We start from the raw sequence: 15,134 nt of genomic DNA, 5'->3' as shown, positions 1-15,134 counted from the left end.
ACTTGAGAACATCTTTCGCCAGAAAACCACTTAGGAGAACCCAGGCATATACAATAAATATTGAAATCAAGTGTGGCTTTAATGATATTCATGATGTTGATAGTGCTGCAAAGCACAGCATCTAACTCTGGTGACACTTTTTGGCTGTGGGTGCTTGTTATGTGTGACTCCACAGTCTAAGAGGCTCTCTTCAGGCACTGCCCTGGCAGCGGAGGTAAGGTATTTCCCGATTCATGCTGCTTTTAGGAGCTGTCAAGTCCGCCCCTAGTTCCTGGCCCTGGGTTATCTGCAGGACTGGTTGTCCCCTGGACCACCATGACCCACGGGTTTGCTTTGGCTGGTTTTCAGAAGTAGGCTTTTCTTACTAGTCCATCTTCGTCTGAAAGCTCTGCTGAAACCCACTGAGCATCGTGGCTGCATGCAAGCCTCCACTGACAGATGGTGGTGGCCATGCCTGAGATGCATGGCCGGAAATCAGAAACCAGTCTCCTGCATGGAAGGCGAGAATTCCATGAGGGAATTTACACTGTTCTCTCCTTCCCATCTCCAAACCCATTCCCAAGAATTCAGGCATTCTATTTGTGTATCTTATTAGCCTTAATTCTTCCCCCATACCAGAACTTTAGAAATATGTATCGAGAAATACTAAGGAAAATGTCATCATTATAGGGTTTTGACAATCGTTAGCTAACCAGTGGGGCGTACTGCCCACCAGCAGGGAATTGATTACATCAATGAAGGGCTATCATACAGTGAGGTTCTGCAGAGTCATTCAAAAAGGAGGCAGATCTTTTTGGACTGATGGGAAAATACTAGCCCACATGAATCAGGTGACAAGACTAAGGTGAAGACTCACATGAGTGGCATACCTCCATTAGGAGTTTCAAAAGGCTGTTTAGAAAGATGTGAAGTGGCTGCCTATAGGCAACCAGCATGCCTTTGGAGGACACGGAAACAACTGGCTTCCATCAGCAGCAGAGGGGATGGAAAGGGTGGTGGCGCCAGGGATGGGAAGAAGTGTTTATTTTTCCTGAATACTCTTTTTGCATAGTAAAAAAATATTTTTAACAATAATAACAAAGGTCAAGGAAAATGCAGATCTTGTTGGGTCATATGCTACAGAAGAATGCTAGCCAGCCAAGGGATCAGGAAATACCTCCTTATAACCCGTTGACACCACAGTGGCTCCCACTCGCGGTCACCGGTGGTATGGCCGGGAACAGAACGGTGTGAACGGCTGGCTTTTCTCAAGTTCACCCTAGGCCTTTCAAGGCACCTCAGGGTGGACTTGGACCTCCCACCTCGGGAACATCTTCCTTTGGGCAAAGAGGAGGAGAAAGGTGCCGAGCCGTCTCTGAGCCTCTCTGCTGCTCTGCTTCGTCAGTAAGGGCTGGCGACTACAGATCTCACTTCAGCCCTGGCTGGCGACGCTGGGCCAGCTGCTTATCCTCTTTGGAGTTGTACATGCATGTTTAACAATAACCTTTCAAATGAGAAGGCTGGGTTAAATGATTCTTGAAAAATCACTTCAAGCTTTAAAATCCCATGATTATTTTCTTGGGGCTTTGGCAAGAGACTGACCCCTCAAGGTCAGGCTTCGGAGTACTAAGTGGTGTCGTGTGGGCAGAGCAATCTGACGACAGCCCTGAGAGGTCACGAAGCCCTTTCTGTCACCAGGCACACCACCTAGGAGTGAGGTCCTGACAAGCTCCTCCAGCACTCCCAGGGTGCCCTGCCCTGGCGTGTGGACGGGCGAGGAGCCACGTGTGCGAGGCAACGGGCAGAAGGGGAAAGTGCCTCCTGGGCTGTGCAGGCGGCAGATGGCTTGGCAGCAACTGTTTAACACGGGACCCCCCTTTTCTTCGAGGTCTGTTCACTACCCACCCACCCCCAAAAGGCCCCCTTTCACCATGAAATGAGTTAATCTGACACATTGCAAGTACCAGTCATGAAAATGACTGTAAACCTGCTACTAGACAAGCCCGGACAAAACCCATTCCTGCTAGCCCAGAAAATCTACACACGATTTTGATAAGTAGTCCTCTGGCCACAAAAGACAGGAAATGGGTTTGAAGACACCAGGGCACTCAGCCCTTAGGTGAAAGGCTGGGCAGGATTGGAGAGGTCACCAGCTTGAATACAGCCATTCCTGCTTTTACTAAAGGTCAAGATTGAATACATATGCAATCGCTTCGTTTACAGCTGAAAAGCAAGTCTGACAAAGGCTGTCTGAAATACAGATTCTTTTTTAATGTCCACAATTTCTTACTTAATTAAAAAAAAGTGTGTGTGGGGGGGCGGCGGGGGGTCACTTTCTGCAAGGCACCAGATTGGGTCATTTAAGCAGTGTTATATCTAGGCAGGGCAGACGGGCCAGCCAACAACGCTCTGTGTTAAATCCACAGGAGAGTGGGACACGTGCTCGGCCTCAGGGGGCCGGGAGCTCTCTGACCAGCTGACCCCACGTGTGGGCTTTAAGCTTCTGCACACGCTGTTCTTTCCTCACGGAATGCCAGTCTCCTCCCTGGTTCACTGGCAGGTCCCCACCCAAGACCAAGCCCCAAGTCACTTTATGGCGGTGTTCCCCCAACGGTAGGCATCCCGGTTGCCGCTCACGCACGCACGCACGCACACATGAGGCCTTTTTTAAAGGTTTGCATTTGTTTTGTAAAAGGATGGAAACAGCCATGACAGCTGTTGGAGAAACAGCTGGGGCAAACATCAAAGTCCTCATAGCCCTGTCCTCTCTGCTCCACCCCCGCGTTCCTGGGGCTCATACAGCACAGCGCCGCGTCTAGAGCCCGGTTAGCAGAGGACGAAGAACTCCTCTCAGGAGGAACACATTCACGACGATGCTGGTGGCGCGTCTTCAGCGTGCATCACGCATCAACTACAAACAAGGCCGTGTGCCGAGTGTCTCACCAACACGAGGCAGGGAAGGAGCCTTTTCTCATGTGCTCGTCTAAAACACGCTGTGCTCGCTAATCTTTAGGGTGATTCATAATTTGCTGTGAGAATGAAAATGGCTGGTTATTAAAACAATGTATCTAGCAGTATCCCCTTCTCTGGTAGCAGACTTCTAAGCATCCGTGTTTGTGTATGCAGGAGCCCTGGTGGTCTCGTGGTTACACATTGGGTTGTGACCGGCATGGTCGGCAGTTCGAAACCAGCAGCAGCTCCCCAGGAATGGGTCAGGAGACCCTACTCTCGCAGCTTGGGGTACAAGCTGGCTTCTGGGTGGCAGCTGCCAAACAAACGCTGCACGGGAGCTGGCTTTTCCTCTCTGTGTGGACAAGACCAGGCACTGAGGTAGGGCTCTCATCAAAGCAGAGTGCTGTAAGTGCAGGGCTATTTTCAAATCGATACAGTTAAGTCATTCCCTTTCAACAGTCTTCTCCAAGATTTAAAAGAAAAAAGTTCTAAAGATTTCGGAGCTTAACTAATTAAAACAACAGGTCTCTTAAAAAGAAAACGAGTTAGCTAATCATTAGTGTTCTCATGGAGAAAGGGCAGAATTAAACAAATTTCTCCAGTCGGAGGAAAACACAATTGGCTGCATGCAGACGGTGCTTCCTGACCAAAAAACAAGTGGAGTCCTTTCACTCGGCATCAGGATGCATGTTCACTGGCGACATTTCATCTCACATCTGCAAACTTAATTTTTCCTCTTTTGCTTGTCAGACGATTAGGAAATAAATTTTAACCCAGGCAATAAATCCTGCTGGGCAAGCTCAAAATAGCTTAATTATTTAAAAGTAAAACCAAAGACCAGCCAACAATCTTCCAAAGGACTATTAATACTATGTACTTAAAAACAACAACAACAACGGGGGTGGAGGGTGGTGTCCATCTGTCTGAAAGAAGACTGGGTGACACGGGAATAACAAAACCCAATGTTCTGGAGTTCTCTGCTGAACAACACCACCACACACAAACTGTTTCTTAGAATTTAGCAATAACTAGAGATCATTCTTTCCCAACAACCAGAGTTACAAAATAATGTCCCATCACTTAGCAGACTCTGGACTTTAAATACAGGATATCTGCTAGCTGGGATATTTGGTTGTTGTTCCCAAGAATTCAGAGGTGACCCCCCCTATTCCCGCCGCCTTTCATGGTCTCCTGTGGCTGAGAAGGAACTTTCAAATGAAAGCCTCCCACGGACTCGTGGGCTAAAGAGTTCTTGGAGAGGGAAATCTTGGTGGTGTGCTTGGGAGAAGCCTTTCTCAGGGGAGGGGTCCCGGTAGACAGAAACAACTTGGAGATGTTTCTGTGTAGGGTGGTCTTCAAGTATGAAACCCCAAAGCCAAACCCCACTGCTGTCGAGTCCATTCCAGCTCACAGAGAAGCAAAGCTAGCAGAAGACTGGAGCCCTGGTGGTGCTGTAAGGACCCCTAGTGGCAGTGTGGGATAAGCATTAGACTGTTAGCCAGAGTGGTGGTTCAAATCCACTAGCTGCTCCACGGGAGAAAGATGAGGCTGCCTGCTCCCATGACGATGTACAGCCTTAAAAACCCTATGTAAGGTTGTGCTGAGTCCGAACTGACTCGATGGCAGCGAGTTCGGGTTTGGGGCCTCTCAGACAAAGCCTTAGGTTCCCTGTCTCCCACACGCGCCACGGTGCTGAGGGGGCCCGCTCACCGTGAAGTAGAACTGCTCCGTCTCCTGCTGGTTGGCTCTCCTCTTGGCAATGCTGGGCTTGCTCATGAACGTCTCGGAGACTGTGGATTTGACGGATTCCATGGAGTTGCTGTACTGGAAGCAGTCAGATACGTCGAAATCCTCGACGGTCACAATGTCCTGGATGGTCTGCAGGGTGGCCTCCATTGTCTTCTTCACCTGCCATGACAAGGGACAACATGAAGTGTGTGGGCTGGGCTGCAAATCTGCAGGTAACGAACGCTTGGAGGGGAGCGAGAGGGAGAATGCTGAGGAAGGGGGTGGGCTGCAGACACCAAGGCACAGCTCTCCTCCCAGAGACGGCGCTGAGCCACGAGAACCGCCTGGGTCCTCCAATGCCACACACTGCCTGCTTCTTAGCATTTAGGACCTAAAGACCCCACTACTCCTTTCATGCTTTATGCATAGCCCAGCTCTTTTATTTAATATTCATGTTTAAATTGGACATTAGATCTTGGCTATCATGGAAGTGCGGCGGGAAAAGGAATCCAAACGAACCCCACAGTACAAAGGGTGAGTTAAAAAATGTGATGGAGTCTAATTTGGTATCTGCCACAGGTCCAGTTTCATGACCTTCGACAGACCCAATGCCTTGTCTCCTCGTTTGCAAACCAAGTGATCAGTTCTTCCTCGTCTTCCTGGGAACTAGCAGGGCTTACTGAAGGGCAGGGTGAGAAGTCCTCCGAGCTCAGATGAGCTGGATACTCCATCCCACTACCCTGGGGGCGCAGCTGACGGCCGATAGGCTGGGTCCAGAAGACACATGCCCTCAGTGAAGAGGGTGGAGAGATGTGACAAGTACTGCAGGCAAAGGCCTCAGTCTGTCTGAAAATGCTGGGAATCCAGGCCTGAGGGAGTGACTGCAGAGTCAGAGACACAATATTGTTCACACAGCTGCCAAGTTCAAGTGCCATTCTGATGAAACGTGTCGAGGAGGGGAGGAAAAGAAAAAAAGAAAAAGCATTGTGCAAAAGCTCAAAATAGACCTCAACCTTTGGCAATACGAGAGCAACTTCCTAGAGTTCAAGGGCAGGATGTAGCAGAGGGGGCAAGTCTAAGCCTCCATTTAGCTAGGAAGTGTGTGCAGCAGCCCGGACATTCCCTGCATGCTCCTTCCACCTGCTCCCGGATGGGCAGCGGCAAGAAGTTGGGCATGGAAACTCTGCAGGCAGGTGGGTGGCTCTGAGCCCCCTGGGCTGGAACTCACCTCTTCGTTTTCAATCTTCAGGGTGGATAAACGTGACTGCAGTTGTTGGCATCTTTGTACCAACTCACTCTGGACAGGCTGCTGGGCACAGAGCTGGGAAGTCTGCCAAAAAGCAAGCAACGTCAGGTCAGGAAGAGGACACAACCCCTTTGGCGGTTCCAGCATTCCCAGGACCGCTCATAAAAGCCCTTGTACTCATAGGCAGAAGGCTCAGTTACTACATGGAAATATAGTCCAAAGGCCAGGTGTGTGGCCCGCTCCCAGACCAAGCACCAGGTGAAAGGAATGCGGAGAGGGCCTCCCTTGGAAAGACTGGCCTGGTGCTTGGTGCTTAGCAGGGGCAGGCTGACGCGGAGGCCGTGGGCTGAGGAAGCCAAAGCAGGGAGCCTCCGGCAGACCCAGCTACCGAAACATAACGCTTTGGCATAGTGACGGTTTCCTGTAAGGTCCAAGTGGCCACCTCCACGGCCCTCCCTCAGCCTCTGTCATCCATCAGAGTGAAGGCAGCAGAGAAGTGGGTCAGGAGGCTAACTTGCCGTGGTTGGCAGGCGGCATGTTTATAAATCCCAGCCATGCTTGCAAGCTCTGACTCAATCCGAGAGTCTGAAGACAGAACCAACTCGGCAGACGATGCTAGACGGCCCCAGAGGGCATGGAACATGGCACAGCTTGGCATTTTCCAAAGAGCCATCCTTTGACCTCACCAGTCCTGCGTGCGAGGGAAGCCTGTCCTTCCCCCAAGGGTCACGGCAATGAGCTTTCCCCCAGCATGCCCCCGCTGGAGGAAGGAATGACCCATTGCCTTTGGATGGGCATGGCTGTGGCACGAGGTCACTTAGGACAGTTCCAAGATGGCGGAGAAGGAGCAGACGGCTGGCAGAGTTGGGAACTTTGGGAGGTAGAGGATGGGAACCATGTGGAGGCAACTTCTGTCACCATGCCACCATGTGTCCCTCAACCCGCCATCTGTAGCGAGACGTCTGGGTGGAGCTGGCCGCCTTCCTCCCCAGAAACGAGTAGGCACATTCACATGCCCACAGTCCATTCTCTGGCTTGAAAAGACAAAACCTCTCTTCAAGTGGCGGAGGCTGGGACTTGACCTTTCCTTCCATTGGCTTTTAAGCTCCCCACTGACTTGACCTCCTCCCCCAGCCGAGAGGCCGGCCTGAGCCCAGCTCTCAGATCTAAAGAGAGCTGACTTCACTCTGGCTCTTAGAGAAAGGGACACAATGGAGAACGCTCAGTGGCCAGAATGGGTCAGTGCCAGAGAGAAACGCTTCGGCTGCCTGATGTCACCGGTCAGGCATCCTGAGGCCCACAAGCCTCTGGGGGTGGCAAGAGTAGCGCCAAGCACCTCCTTCTTGTACGTCTGAGAGCGCTTGGCATCCACTCCGGTGGTGAGCACCCCAGAGTACCAGAGTCAGTGTGAGGCCTTGGCTAATTCCAGGGCTTCTGGTCAAAATGCCACCCGAATGTTGGCCCTCATTCAAAGACTTCCAGACAGCTCTCTCAGGTAGCCTCCACACTCTACAGGCAACCGCACTGATGGGCACAGACCAGCTGCAGGGACCGAGAAGGACCTGCCCTCTCATCACTTACTTCCCCGTGATAAGGAGGCTAAGTTGGAACCAGAGCCTGTGCAAGCGCTGGGGCTGATCCTGGCCTTGGCCTGGCTCACATACAGGAGGGAGCCTGGCAGGAGGGAGTGCTATTGGTTTTTAAAGTAACTCAGACCTAGCAGGGAGGGACCACAGAGGGAAAGCGTCCCCCACCCTCAAGCCTGTTCCTTTAAGCAGCAGCAGCATGCTTTGGCAGCGGGTCCTTTACAGGGGTGTAAGGTAATAAATTCCAACTGTGCTCAGAATATGGAAACGAGGCTCTGACAAGGCGGGGAGGGGGCTCGAGCACCCAGCTGCTGATTTCCCGTTTATGGAGATGGGCTGGGCTGTTTGGCTCACAAGGCAACTCGGTCCACACCAGGAAATGTAGCCCAGTGCTCGGCTGGCCCCCAGCTCCACCCGTTCTCGGGAGAGAATCTCAGTGGCAGCTGGAGAAGGGCTGACAGCAGGCACTTGGAAGGTTTGCCCGGCAGCCAGGGCAGGTGAGGAATGAAGCTTCCGGGGGCCGGGCTCGGTGACACCCCTTCCCCCACTCTAATTGCACATGCTGCCACCATCTCACTTCCCCATCTGTTCAGAGGCTGACATTTCCGAAGCCTCGGCATGGAAACCAACTGTAAATGGGTGGTTTTCCCCAAGAAGCAGAGGAAAGACGGCTTCTCCATATTTCTGTCTTGGGGATGGAAATGGCCCACTCCCCACATGGCCTAGTGATCCCCTGGTTACACAGCGAACAGCGGTCATTCCCAGAGCAGGCTTTTCTCCAGTCTGGATCCTGATCTTAGGGGAAGCATCGTTCTGGTGACAATGCTGAACTTTTTTTTGGCTATCCAACATCCATCCCTTCTTCTTTTGGTAACTGGCTTGCTCTATTGGGGAACCTGTCCCTAACACAAGCTATGCGCTGTGAACGGAGCTTGCGTGACTCAGAGATGAAGCACGTGGCCTACGTATAAGCCAATTAGAAGACTGCAGAAACCCAACCACGGGGGTTGGCTGAAGGATAAGCACTTCACCCAATCAGAATCTAATGAGACACAATGAGATGGTTGTGGGCACCTCTGGGCAAGAGGGAGATATTCTTTCCACTGGAGTTCAACTTGCAAGCTTCCAAAACAAAAAAACAACAACAAATTAACTGCCATTGAGTTGATGCCAACTCATAGTGACCCTATAGGGCAGGGTGAAACTGACCCTGGGGGTTTCTAAGATTGTAACTCTTTACAGGAGTAGAAAGCCTCGCCTTTCTCCTGTGGAGTGGCTGCTGGTTTCAAACTGATAACCTTGCAGTTAGCAGCCTAATTTGTAACTACTACGCCAAAGCTGGAAATCAGTCCCCTGCCCCAGGAGGAAAAGGCCTGAGAATAAGTAGTGCAAAGAGACAAAGTCTTCATATGCTTCTTGGTCCTGAATCCAATCAGGCCTACAGATCCATCCAGAACTTTCCTATTACATAAGCTTATATACATCCTCTCTTCTGACTTAGCCAACCCCACCCCAATAGAATAGGTTATGAGTTGGGTTGTGAACTGCAAGGTTGGCGGTTCAAACCCATTAGCTGCTCTGTGGAAGGAGAGATGAGGCTGCTTGCTCCCATCAAGACTGACAGCCTTGGGAGCCCTGAAGAGCAGCCCCACTCGGTCCTGTGGGGTCGCTAGGCATTGGAACTGACTTGACGGCGACGAGCTTAGTTTGGATTTGTTTTGGTCACGGGGGCTTGGTGGCACAGTGGGTACACTGCTGGTGTGCTAACCAAAAGGGTCAAACCCGTCAGCCACTCCAGGCGCGATGCAGAGGTCTGCTCCTGTGAATGTGAGGCAGTTCTACTCTGCCCCGTCGGGCCGGGATGAGTCAGAACCAACTCGATGGAGGCAAGAGGATTCAGTGGGTGCTGGTCCTGTTGCAGGCACTGGGGTGCAGAGTCCTCAACTGCGCCGCCCTCAGCCACGCTGCCCTGCCGGCGCGGCCAACCGCAGATGGCATTTTAGCTCCACCTCTTCCTGGAGGTCTCCATTCTGATTTTTATGTTCAATAAACCAAACCAAACTCACTGTCATTGAGTCTATGCTGACTCATAGCAACTCCTAGGAAAGGCTGGACCTGCCCCGGTGGGTTTCCAAGACTATAAATGCTTTATGGGAGTAAAAGTCTTACTTTTTTCCCATGGAGCTGCTGGTGGTTTCAAACTGCCAACCTTGTGGTTTGTAGCCTAACATGTAACCCAGCAAGACCCCAAGGGAATGATAGACTTTATTATTAACCTCAGGAGAATAGGATCGCCCAGAATCTCATGACAATAGAATCCACTCCCCTGGTAAACTGTCGCCCCACAAGGCCTCTAGAGCCTGGCTTCCCCTCAGCAGTCAATTATTGTAGCCTCACCATTTGGCACCACTCCCTCCCCCGAGAAGTTTTGGAACACACCTGCTGGTTACCTCCTTTCAGCACACTGGCCCGTTCAGGTGTTCCCCTACGAATTTTTCTAACTCCTTCACACCTCAGCGACCTCTGCAGCCGGCTGTTCGCCCCCTCGAGCATGTAATCCCAGGGACTGCAGGCGGTGCTCCGTCAGTGCTGAGAAAATGAGCCGTGTTTGCCTCACTTCAGTAGGACAGACACTTGCCTGAGAGGAAGCCAGCCTGCCCATTCTCTGCCCAGAGTTAGGAATCTAGAGACAAGTGAAGTGAGACGAGTGCCTGGGGCTGGGGGTGTGGAGAGGGCCTCACCATGTCCCCCATGTGGGGCTGGAACTCAAACTTCATAGGTGGACAGAAGACGTTGTTGCACATCTCCATGAGTCGCTGCTTGTCGCTGGCGGCATCCAGGTTCTCTACTGCGTTCTCGATGGCGTCCAGGCCCTCGTGCTTTGACTGCTCCAGGTTTAACTCGGCGGAGAGGAAGGTGCGCAGGGCCCGGTTCAGGCTGGCGTGGTAGCCCAGGTCACAACACTGCTGTGGGTCAGAGAAAGAAGGTCTGTGAGCACCGTACACAACCTGAGGGCTTGGTGGGCAAGGAGGGTGGCCCTTGGGGCAGATCTGAGACTGGCATGCAGTGGGAAGAAGGCTGACAGGTCAACCTCCAAGCTCGGGGGCGAGCTCGGTTCTTGACTCCCCGTGCCATGGACACTTAGACACCCCAGAGGGTGTGGTGGCTAGAACGAGGTTGATTCATGAGGATGACAAGGTGTCACTTAACCCCGTGTTGTGGAATTCTGTTTGGTAAACACAGGCAGGGTTGAGGGTGCTTCTATTTTTGGTTTGTCTTTGGAGGCCGTCATCACAAAATTCAACTATGAGAATGTGGATGCCAGTCCTCGAGGGTTCCTGTAGGTAAGTCACCACACTGCAACCAAGCAACCTCTTCAGCATTAGGGGGTCAGAAATCAGGAGTGTTGTTAGAGCAGTTAACGTCCCCAAACTTACTCAGAACTCTGGGTGGGTAAAAAGAGAGTGGGGCAGGTGGGGAGGTGTACTAATTTTCCGTCAGCCATTCCTCCCACCAACTCCCACCATTCTGAGACAGGCCTTTGCTACAGACTAGGATTTCTGTACTGAGGCCCCTGTCCTCCAGAAACTGCACCTACATATAGGCCCAAAGAACTCAAAACAAGTCTTCATGGAAAAATTCAGACCACATAAGAAAGAAAATGACACGGAAGAGAATACATTAGAAAACCACCGCTGGACAAAGAGGCCAGTAACCATGGAAAGACCACTTCCCATCCTCTAGCCTGCTTCCTCCACTGCCAAACGGCCACGTCTGACCAGGGCAGTGGTTTCTGGTGGCCCAGCAGCGACCCGAGAGGCTGTGCCAGTGCGCAGAGGCTGCCTTTGGGAAGGCACTACAAGGACAGCCATGCTGGTGGGCCTTGGTGTCTTTGAGCCCTGCTTCAACCAAACCACTTCTGCTGCTCGTTCTATGTAACATCTTGGCGATTCTGCATAAGGTCTGGCTTGGAGAAAGAGCTCTTCTCCTAGAGAAAAGGATTGGAAATCCTTGGGCTCAAAGGTGTTCCCAAGATCCTCTTTGGTTACAACATTCTATAACCTGATGACAGACTCCCTCCCAGGCCCGAAGGACTCGGAGATTCACATTTCTAGGACTTCTATTATGCTATCTATCGCTCCCTCACTCTGAGGTCCAGAAGCTAAGAACTGTCAGAGAGGAAGCATCCACAGATAAAGATGATCTGTCTGAATGCCAGTTCACTCCATATGCAGACATCAAATTAACACCCTCCCCCCCCACCCCTTGAATCAAAGATCACACTGGGAGTGGTCGTTATTGGGGAAGAAAAAACACGTGGTCGCTTCCTCCCCCTCAGAAGCTGACAAGATGCTCAGCGACCGAACGCCTTTCAGGCTGAGCTCTGGGTTCAGTGCCAAGAGGCCCTGGCAGGTGCCTGGCTGCAGCGGAAGCACAGCAGTTACTGCTTAAGGAGAGGCAGAGGATGGGGAAGCATTACATTCAGTGGGGAGGGAAGAGCAAATGGAAGCAAAACAAAAGCGGCTGATTGGGAGGCTGCACGTGCAGGGGCCTGCCTGCCTCCACTGGGAGATGCTGCTTGCTGGTCTGCCATTGAACCCAGAAACCGTCAGTGTAGACCCTGATGGCTAACTCTATGCCTCTCTAATGACCAGAAGTAATGGCGCTGCCCACCCACAGGCTGAACAAGTGTGTGTGGCAGAGTGTCTTAGGAGGGTGGGCTCTTAAGGCAGAAAAGATGGAGGGGAGGCAACGTGTTCTTCATAAGCCTTTGCATGCTTCTGGTAACCCACCTTTCCTCTTTGTTCTAACTAACCCTACCCTGTTTCCCTCTGTATTATCTTACACCAGCGCTTAGTGGGCCTTAGTGATGGAATGGTTATACGTTGGCTGTGGTCTGTAGTTCGAAACCACCAGCTGTTCTGAGAGAGAAAGACTAGACCTTACTCCCATAAAGAGGTCAGTCTCAGAAACTCACAAGGGCAGTTCTACCCTGTCCGACATGGTCACTATGAGTTGGCGCTGACACGATGGCAGTGTGAGTGTGAGTGCTGCATGCTTAGCTGTGTTAAAATGTGTGCTGAAGAACTCTTAATAGCTTTCATGTGCTGCTAAGGCAAAGTTTCTGTTCCCCTGTTTGGCGATTGAACATTGCCTCGATTGGCTGTGTGTGCTTACTATATACCAGACAGTGTGCTAAGTGCTCTGTATGTATTCTCCATTCTAATCCTCACAGGAACCCTAATGAGGTAGATAGCACCTGAATTTGCCAGACCAAGGAGCTGGGGCTCAGTGACGTTAACAGAACTAGAGCAAGGTCAGAGCCGGAACAGACTAATATGTCCTCAACTGACCCACCCCACACTGTCTACATGTTCTTCCTCAGACGTGTCCTAACCCAATGACATGCTCTCTGTGTAGAGCCAAACTCAAAACCCAACTCACTGCCAGCACGTTGTTTCTGACTCACAAAGACCCTACAGGCCAGGGGAGAGCTGCCCCTTTGGGTTCTAGACTGTCCGTCTGTGTAGGAGTGGTCAGCCTCACTGTTCCCTTGTGGAGCAGGGACTGAAAATTCACGAACATGAAATCAGATGTGTGACCTTCGGCAAGCTATGAGCCCCTCGGGGCCAGTGAACACAGGAAATATGTTGGCATCCATCAGGGACCACATCACTTACTATAACATCCTTCCTGAAACGTAGACCCTGCTTCTCGGCTGCTAGATTGGGCCTCATCTTCTTGACCAAAATCAAACTCCCTGCTTCTGGGAAGTCAACCTGACAGCCCGGCACCCCTGACCTTGCTTGGAACCGAATCCGCGTGCGGCCCCAGCGTGTCACAGAGTCTGCTCCTCCCCACTGGAATTGCCCTTCCCTATCACCTTGACCAGAAGGTGAGCTTCGTCAAGAGCCTGACCAGCGTCTTATTGTTCTTTCTGGCACTCACCATAATGCCCTTCCCGTAGCAGGCATTCAATAAACTCAGCTGATGGATTGATCCCAGGAGTCTCACTTCCAGCCTCTCGGAGAATGATACCAACCAAAGCCAAACCCATAGGCACCACCTCAGAGTTGTTCTCACATATAATGAATGACCCTACAGGACAGAGAAGAACTCCCCTGAGGGGTTCCAAGCTGTACGTCTTTGTGGAAGTAGACTGCCCCCTCTTCTCCCTCGGAGTAGCTGGTTCTAGCGTCTGGCCTTTTGGCTAGCAGCCCAGCACGGAACCACCGTGCCATCAGGGCTCCTTGGGGAAGAGTGCACAGAGGTTGAAGTCAAGTGGGTAGATGTGATCGCTGAAGACTTCTGTTTTGCTTAATCTGTATGCCCTAAAGGAACTCCTCTGGTGCCTTAGTGGGGGATGCACGGGGCTGATAAGCACAAAGTCAACAGTTTGAAACCACCAGCCGCTCCCCCAGGAGCAAGAGGCGGCTTTCTCCTCCTGGAAAGAGTTACAGACTTGGAAATCCACAGGAACAGTTCCACCAGGTCTTTCAGGGTCACTGAGTCAGAATGAACTCGAGGGTAGGGAGCTGGGAGTTTTGAGCTTGGCCGGAGGAAGGCAGGGAGTTGGTCTACTGCAACTACCTACATGACTTCTGTAGCTGGGTTGTGCCAGCGAGGTGGCTTCTGACCTGTGGTGTGGCTTCTGACCTTTGGTGTGCCTGCCTTCTGCATCCCCCAGGCCCTGGGGGTAAGAGCCAGAAGCTGAGCCCTCAGGAAAGAAGCCCTTTCTGGTGCTCTTTGGAAATCTCATCCCTCTGAGAGCCCCAGTGGTCGAGGCAGCACATTATTTTGTCTACAACGGGGACAGAGCAGGCTTTCCACTGCCTCGGAAGAATTCTGTGGCCATTTCTGGGTTATGTCAATGTTTGAAGAAAACCCTCTGCAGGGAAATCAAGTTCGTACAGCCCATCCAGATGTCTGATGACCGGAGTTGATGGCTCATTGCCCCTTTACCAGCCGACTTCCTCACTCAGAGGCACCACAGAGGCCTTGGGAGAGAAAACTGGGTGTCTCCTAAGACCACCTCAAGCTCACCCTAAGAGAAAAACACTGCTCTTAGTAAAAATTCCTCAGGAAATCGAGCTCTCTTGTTGCCTGACTTTGGGAACGCATGACCTCCCAAACTTTCTGTCCACAGACGCTCTGCACGGGGACAACGTGCTGTTCTTCATTTAGCCATCTGCTCCTGGGCTGAGCACGTCTCGGGAGGACGGGGAGGAAGCTCACATTCCAACGAGGCTCCAGTTCTTAGACGCTATCAAGTGAGCTCAGAATATCTTTCTGGCTGGCACTCAAGGTCTTCCTGGCGTGTGTGAGACGCCTCCCATGGATGCCTCTAGTGTGACTTTCAGGCTTATGCCGGACTATAAAGAGCAGTTGAGCCAGCCTTGCGTCACTGTACCAGGATGGGGGTGGTGTATGTGTGTGTGTGTGTAACCAACCACAACAACTTCTTTTCACTTATCCTCCACGCCTTAGGCACAGAGTGCGCTTCCACACTCCGAAGAGGGAGGCCTACAGGTGTGCACAACACAGATGGCAATGGACTGGAACAAGACTCGTTCCACAGCAAGTTCTGGAGACTGTCAGGATCCGAATGCCAACACACTCCGCTTCCCCACTTCCCCTGCTCA

The 15,134-nt window shown here is 51.8% G+C and overlaps 1 protein-coding gene across 7 annotated transcripts in view; it reads right to left on the bottom strand.

Moving 5' to 3' along the window:
- SRGAP2 (SLIT-ROBO Rho GTPase activating protein 2) overlaps window positions 1–15,134 on the bottom strand; it is a 277,777-nt gene that overhangs the window by 59,958 nt on the left and 202,685 nt on the right. For 5 of the 7 annotated variants that reach the window (XM_030887788.2, XM_004699842.3, XM_045298320.1 and 2 more), the window contains exons 8-10: window positions 10,233–10,457; window positions 5,888–5,989; window positions 4,642–4,839 (exon numbers count right to left, since the gene is read on the bottom strand). In XM_030887788.2, the coding sequence (XP_030743648.1) occupies window positions 4,642–4,839; window positions 5,888–5,989; window positions 10,233–10,457 (525 nt within the window). The remainder of the gene's footprint in view (window positions 1–4,641; window positions 4,840–5,887; window positions 5,990–10,232; window positions 10,458–15,134) is intronic. The other 2 variants (XM_045298319.1, XM_004699843.3) reach the window with 1 other exon arrangement.

The sequence above is a fragment of the Echinops telfairi genome, unplaced genomic scaffold (assembly GCF_000313985.2).
Source record: "Echinops telfairi isolate 266 unplaced genomic scaffold, ASM31398v2 ScPeMD7_7424;HRSCAF=8462, whole genome shotgun sequence".
Taxonomy (NCBI): Eukaryota; Metazoa; Chordata; class Mammalia; order Afrosoricida; family Tenrecidae; genus Echinops; species Echinops telfairi.
Note: the sequence above shows the minus strand (reverse complement) of the source record. Positions and strands in the feature narration are given on the sequence as shown.